The sequence below is a fragment of the Lactuca serriola genome, chromosome 8 (genome assembly GCF_051521515.1).
Source record: "Lactuca serriola cultivar US96UC23 chromosome 8, Lser_US96UC23_V15, whole genome shotgun sequence".
In the NCBI taxonomy this organism is placed as follows: Eukaryota; Viridiplantae; Streptophyta; class Magnoliopsida; order Asterales; family Asteraceae; genus Lactuca; species Lactuca serriola.
In genome coordinates, this window is record NC_136415.1 from 249,250,137 (window position 1) to 249,257,738 (window position 7,602).

The 7,602-nt window shown below is 34.3% G+C and overlaps 1 protein-coding gene across 1 annotated transcript; it reads right to left on the minus strand.

Annotated features, from left to right (window-relative positions):
- Window positions 1-5,962: 5,962 nt before the first annotated feature.
- On the minus strand, window positions 5,963-6,634 carry LOC145068011 (uncharacterized). Its single transcript, XM_079015016.1, has one exon. It carries the CDS (start codon window positions 6,632-6,634, stop codon window positions 5,963-5,965), a length of 672 nt encoding a protein of 223 aa, XP_078871142.1.
- Window positions 6,635-7,602: the final 968 nt, after the last annotated feature.

A 7,602-nucleotide genomic window follows, 5' to 3' on the forward strand; every position in this document is an offset into this window, starting at 1 on the left:
TCAATTGAGATTTTAGCAGCCAACTTGTGAGGTGAGTTTTCCTCCAGTAGGAACAAGTCAAAGGTACCAATGTCGGCCCGTTTATGTATGTTAGCGTATGTCGGACATAGGTCCGATGTCGGAGATAGCCCGATGTAGGTTATATGTTACGGACTTCGGTTTGATGCTGGGGCAAGCCCGAGGAATGTTTGTATGCTTGATGTCTTTGTGATTCTTTCATGTATTTTGTTTATGTATTTCGGACTTCAATTTGATGTCGGGACAAGCCCAAGGAAGTTTTAGTTTATATGTTATGTGTTATGTGTTCCGGACTTCGGTCCGATGTCGAGGTAATCCCGAAGAATGTTTATATGTTTATGTTTTATATGCCTGTTATTATGTTATATGTATATCTGACTTCGGTCTGCTGCCGGGCGGGGCCCGATGTCGGATTTCGGTCTGATGTCGGGAGGGGCCCGATGTCGGATTCGTCCAATGTCGAGCTGTCACACCCCCAAACCAAGGATGGCGGGAACGTCCAGGGGTGGAGGACTTCATGTAGAGTATCACAACAACGAGTATAATAGTGCTCAAAGTAAATACAACCATCATAAATATAATTCAAAAAGTTACACCAAAGTATATGTTTACATGATTCGAATCAATTACATTATGATACAAAATAAACTGTTTAACGATTTATCGTCCCATCCTCAAAACGTGGTTGAATTCCTGATTCATTGAATTCCTGAGAATACAAGTAGTTTGAAAAAGTGTCAACACAAAGGTTGGTGAGTTCATAAGCTTTTGACAGTAAGAGTTTGAAATTCAATCTTTGTAAGAAGATGTATATCACCAAGAAAAATCCAATATTTTCCTTATAGAAGTTATGTAGTCCTAAATACCAGAACCGAAATGAATATGTATTTTGTCATACTTAAAGATATAATTGTGGTTTTAAATCGACATAAAACCCCTTTTAGATTTGAGAAAAATCCTTTAATGAATGACGTGTGATCTTAAATACCAAGACTGAAAATATACCATAATATCTGTAATTATTGATATAAAAAGTGATTTTAAATTAACATAAAGCCTCTTTTGATTTATGCAATTCATGTAAACTTATGTCGTTAGATCCCTATGTGAGCCGCTATAATCATACTAATGACCTGTATACCTGCTACGACGTTTCTCAGGCGTCGCGAATATGAAAATGACATTTGTCACCCGCAGACCTGCAGGTCCGGCTGTAGCTAGCAGCGAGGTGTGGGGTGTCAAATCCAATATAGATCTATACACAACTATCACGTTCTCCCTCCAGGAGACTCTGATTATAACTAGCAGGAATTAGATTCTGTACTCGGACGTACAGACGAGAATGTCTCACAATTTAGGTTAACAAGTTTACGTGTGGTGTGCATAAGTGTAAAACCTTTTCCTGTGGGAATAAAAACTTTCCGAAATGTGTTTGTTGTGTTAATGGAAACATAAATCAAACCTATTATAGTTTATCCCAAAACGTTTGTAAAGTATGAAAATTCTTTTATGAAAACGCTTTTGTAATGAATTTACACTTAACATAATGAAAGTTTCCTTTTGTATAAATGTACCCTTCTGAAAATATATTTGTATTATGTAATGTATCATAAACTATACCTACTATAGTCTATCAAAAACAAGGGTAGAAATAGTAAAGTACATAAACTATACTTAACATAGTTTAATAATGCATTTGTATGTAATTGTGTATTTTAATTATAACACTTGGTTATTTCTATGTATTATCTAGTGAAATTTCATTTGCTAACGGATGTATAACTAGATATGAATACAAAATAAATATCACTTACTATGATAACACATAATCATATAATGATATATATACCTTGCTCAACATGTTACAAGGTGATATGAAATTTATTGTGTTTTTCTATTTATAACAATTTATGTAATTGTTATTGGAAAATTTGTAGAAAAATAATAAAATGTCCAAATCAAGTTCTGTAACTTCTGAGAGTTTGGAAAATGAGTCTAATTAGTTCATAAATTTTTCCATAATTTTTAGGGACCTCTAACCTGTGTAACCAAGTCCATAATCACAGACTAGTCCGGATTGGTGTTTGAGATGATAGGCAGTTTTGTAAAAATCACCATAAATTGTAGAAAAATTGTGTGGAGATGTGCAAGTAGTCATTTTAAAGCTAAGAACTGGAACTACTAACACCTAAAACAGTTTTGTAAACAAAAATGTTTAAGTTGTCCAAAACAGTCCGTGAATGGGGTCCAAATTTTCTGATGTAGGCTGTTAGGAAAGTTTAGTTTTGTTCTTGTTGTTTTACTTGTATTCCCCCCATAAAAACTTGAGAAAACAATGAAAATGTAGGGGTATGAACTCACCTTAAGTGATTTCAGTAGGTAAGTGTTGAAGAAGAGAAGTGTTCAACCCAAGAACACTTGAAGAATCACTTGAAGATTCGAAGATCTAACACAATTATGAGAGAGTTTGTGTAAGATATCCATGATTCGAGTAGAAAGAAGTGAAATAATCATAAAGAGAAGGGATTATTCTTACCAAATGTGGAGGAAAATCCCAAGATCAGCCCTCAAATCCCGAGTTCTAGAGAGGGAAAATGAGAGAGAAAAGAGTTTGCTCTTTTTGGTGAAAAGAGAGAAAATGAGATAAATGAGGAGAGAGGAGGCTTTTCTAGCCTTTGACCAGTTGTGGGGTTGGAAAAAGGTGGGAAAAGTACAATGAAATGACTAGGTAAGGGCTGATGGGGAATAGTGACATGGAGTGGGTGATGGAGGTTGCTTGTGTCATAAAATAAAGGAAAGTCAACACTCCATCTTTGTACTTCACCTACTCCCTTTTGGATAAGGTTTTATCCTTAAAAACGTGATTAATTAATAGTTTAGGGGCCTTATATGTTAAAATAAAGTTTTGGGTGAAAATCCCGTGCTAAAACAAATAAAAACGGGCTTAAAACGCGAATTTAATCGAAAACCGGGAGAAAAAGGCTTCCCAGCGAGGCCTCTCGGTCCTAGGCCGAGGTTCGGTCATGGTGGTTGCTGAGCCGGATGCGAGATGCGAACCAGGAGCGAGAAGCGAAGGGTCCTAGGCCGAGGGTTCGGTCAGAAGCTCAGAAGCGAGGCTCAGAAGCGAAGCTCAGAAGGGAAGGTTCGGTCCTCGGTCCTCAGAAGAGAAGGTTCGGCAAGCCATCAGAAGGGAGGGTTCGGTTAGTCATCAGAAGAGGAAATGGTCAGAACCGAAAGGTGCCGAACGTTCGGGTTCGGTTGAGCAGCCTTCGGCTCAGAAGGGTTTGGTTCCTAAGAGGGGTTTCGGTTCCTAAGAGGGGTTTCGGTTCCTTAAGTCCGTTTTTCACGTGGACTTCCGTTTTTGGGCTGTTTTCGCCAAATTCGAGGGTCGCGATGCCCCGAGTGATTATAGAGAGTTGGGAGAGATTTCGAGAGAGATTTGAGAGAGATTCCACATACTCAGAGAGATTTGGGAGAGATTTGACATACTTGGAGAGATTTCACATACAAAGAGATATTTGGGAGAGATTTGACATTCTTGGAGAGATTTCTCATTCAGAGAGAGATTTGGGAGAGATTTCACATACTTAGAGAGATTTGGGAGAGATTTGACATACTTGGAGAGATTTCTCATTCAGAGAGAGATTTGGGAGAGATTCCACATACTTAGAGAGATTTGGGAGAGATTTGACATACTTGGAGAGATTTCTCATTCAGAGAGAGATTTGGGAGAGATTTCACATACAAAGAGATATTTGGGAGAGATTTCACATTCTTAGAGAGATTTGGGAGAGATTTGACATTCTTGGAGTGATTTCTCATTCAGAGAGAGATTTGGGAGATCTAGATGTACGCACTTTTCGATTTATGATCTCTCATTAGAATAGAGAGTTGTTTAGGAATTACATAACGTAAACTCTTAGTACATACAGGCAATTGAGTTGACCGGTTTGACTTGTTGACTTTAGTTGACTTTGATTTGACCGAAAATTGACGGTTGTCACCCGAGCGGGGGCCAATGTAATGGGCAAGGCCTAGTGTATGCTATTATGTGTTTATATGTATGGTATGTGGTAGTTTGGGGAGACTCGCTAACCTTTGTGCTTACAGTTTTCAGTTTGGTTTCAGGTACTTCCGGTAGCAATGGGAAGAGCTCGAAATGACTGCATAGCACACACCACAGTTTTAAGCCTGGAATATTTTAGACTCTAATATTTTGATACATGGTTTTGATACAGTATTTTGATATGATGTTTGAGATACACGACATGTAATTTTATTATGTTGTTTTATGAATTATGGGTTTTTCTTTAATGATTCAAAACGAAAATTTTGGACTATATTTTTGGGATGTTACACATGCGTATCAATGATCCAACATGTAATATTGCATGGCCCCAAACAGAAACAGGAAGTTTGGTCCTTATTATCAATGGTCTAGCTATTAGTCGGAGACGTTTAATCAGTGATTCAGCTAAACCATTGTGTGTGTGTACATGAGCAACTAGATGATCAACAGTAATTCCTACAGACATACAATAATCATTAAATGCTTGTGAAGTAAATTCATCAGCATTATCATGTCTCACGCTTCTGATAGTATAATCAGGGAAATGTGCCCTTAATTTAATAATTTGGGCAAGAAACTTTGCAAATGCCATATTACGAGTTGATAATAAGCTAACATGAGACCATTTGCTGGATGCATATATTAACACCATAAAGTATCTAAATGGTCCAAATGGTGGTTGAATCGGTCCACATACATCACCTTGAATTATTTCTAGAAATCTAGGTGACTCCCTTTCAACTTGAGAATGTTTTATAATTAACTTTCCAAGGGAACAAGATGCAGATGGTTTTATGCTATTGGATTGAGGGAACTTTTGGTCCTTCAATTGATGCCCATGTGTATTTTCAATTATCATTCACATCATTGTTAATCCTGGGTGGCCCAACCTATTATGTCATAAACTGAATGTCCCAGGATCACAAAGTTTTCCTTTGATTACCATATTTGATTCAACCATATTTATATATGTATAATGCATACCAGAATCAAGTGTTGGTAGTTTTTTAAGAACATGGTATTTGTCTATAATATACATATATTTCTTATTTTCAATGGTCATAATTTTTGTGTCATATCCTATGAAATATATGTCATTGAAACTTAGTAAGTTTTTATTAGACTTTGGAGAAAATAAGGCATTTTCTATACAAAAGCTTGTACCATTTGGTAATATAAAATGGGCTTTTCCAGTTCCCTCTATCAAGTCTGCAGGACCTGATATTGTATGTATGACTGTTTTTGTTAGTACTAATTTTGAAAAATATTTCATTGATTTCAGAATAGTATGTGTACTACCACTATCTACTATACAAATATCTCCAACCTTTTCTTGGTTTTGTGCTCCAGTTGGATTCATATTAAACTTCACATATGAAAGAAATAATAAGCGAATAAACATAATCATAATAATTATTATAAAGAAAGATCATTTATTGTAGGAAAGACATTACACGAAAAACAGATAAAGGAAAAACAAGTTTATTAGAACAATAATAGAAATTTTTATTTTATGTCTTCCATGTCATTGTAGAAATCATAAAAAGTTAGCAGAGTGAATTCAACATTATCAACGAGGTTTGCTTCTTTTCCTTTTCCTTTAATGGACTCTTGATAAAGTTGACTATGATGTGCAGGTGTGCAGCAGGTCCTTGACCAACGGCCTGTGCATATCTATAACATGAACCATCATATTTCTATGATGTCCCAGTATCATGCCTTGCCACTTTGGCCTTATCTTGTGTATGGACATTGTTTCTTTTGTGAATATTGGTAATTATTCCTTTTTTAGCTACAACCACGATCATTACCTTGTCCATGACCAAAATTATGGTTCTGGTTATGGCTTTGGTTTAGATTGAAATATCTACGGCCTCATCCTCGACCGGGGCCACGACCCCGACCTCGCCCACATGTATTGTTTTGATGACCATCGGTATTTGTAACATTTGCTTCAGGAAGTGCTACTGATCTCGTTGGACGATATTCACGGTTTTTCATCAAGAGCTCATTGTTTTGCTCTGAAACAAGCAGCCATGCATTCAGTTCAGAATATCTTGTGAACTTTTGCATCCAATATTGTTTCATCAAGGTAATGTTTGTTTCATGAAATGTGGAGTAAGTTTTCTCTAACATATCTTCATCGGTAACTTCTTGTCCATAATACTTGAGTTGTGAACATATTCTGAACAAAGTTGAGTTGTATTCATTTACTTTCTTGAAGCCTTGAAACCTTAATGTTCTCCATTCATCTCTAGCATTTGGAAGTATAACTTCCTTTTGATAATCAAGTCTTTCTTTCAAAAGATTCCAGAGAATACTTGGATCAGTAACATCAAGATATTCAAATCTCAACATTTCATCAATATGCTTATGAAGGAAAACTTGTGCTTTTGCTTTGTCTTGTGCCAACAAATTACTAAATTCATATATAGTATTTGAGATTCCCATAGACTCAAGATGCATTTTTACATCTATCATCCATGGCACATAGTTTTTCCCACTAACTTCAATTGCTGCAAACTCGAGTTTTGCAATGTTGGACATATTGTAACTATAAATTTTAAACAAAATAAAAAGTTAAAATTAAAATCCATTTATTTCAAAAAAATATTACACAAAAAAGAAGCAGTAAAGCTAACATTGCATACAAGCCTAAAAGTAGATGAAATTACATATTATCTTTGATGTTAAGGATTGGGATGAAAAGTAACATGACTATTATAGTCATGATTATCACAAACGGATGAATCATCTTGAAGCTTGATTTCTTAAAATTGATTTGTTTGATAGAAGAGAGAAATATTTGTTGTGGGTAAAATAAGCAGAGTAAAGATGTTTATTTATAGTAAAAAATATAGCTGTTGTTTTTGTTGTTTATAACCGTTGCATATATATATATATATATATATATATATATATATATATATATATATATATATATATATCCATTATGTATATATGTATATATGTTTTATAAATCATTTAATAAGACTTATAACTAATACATAACTTTACTAGGTATAATTTTACTAATTAAAAACATAAATATATATTAGTAAATGTTTAAATAAAAATTTGAAGAGTATCTAAAATATGAATAAACATTGACATGTATAAATAAATGTTAGTATATATAAATAAAGACTAGTCGCATAATTTAAATGTTAGTATGCATAAATAAACGTTAGTAGCATAAAGTAGCATAATGTAAATGTTAATGTGCATAAAAATTTGAATACATAAAGAAATGTTAGTATAAGTAATAACAATCGTTAGTAGTCCATAATATATAAGTTTAATTAATTCATTAGTATTATTATTATTTTAATATGATGGAGGTTTCTATAATTAATAATGTTTTTACTAAATAATACATAGCTTGATTAAGATAGATGTGATTTTCACTTGTTAATAACCGTGATTTGAGTTTTCGTGCTGATAACATGTTATAATTTTGATGTAACTAAAACTAAAACTAACAGAATTAAACTAGAACATTATAAAAGTAAAGA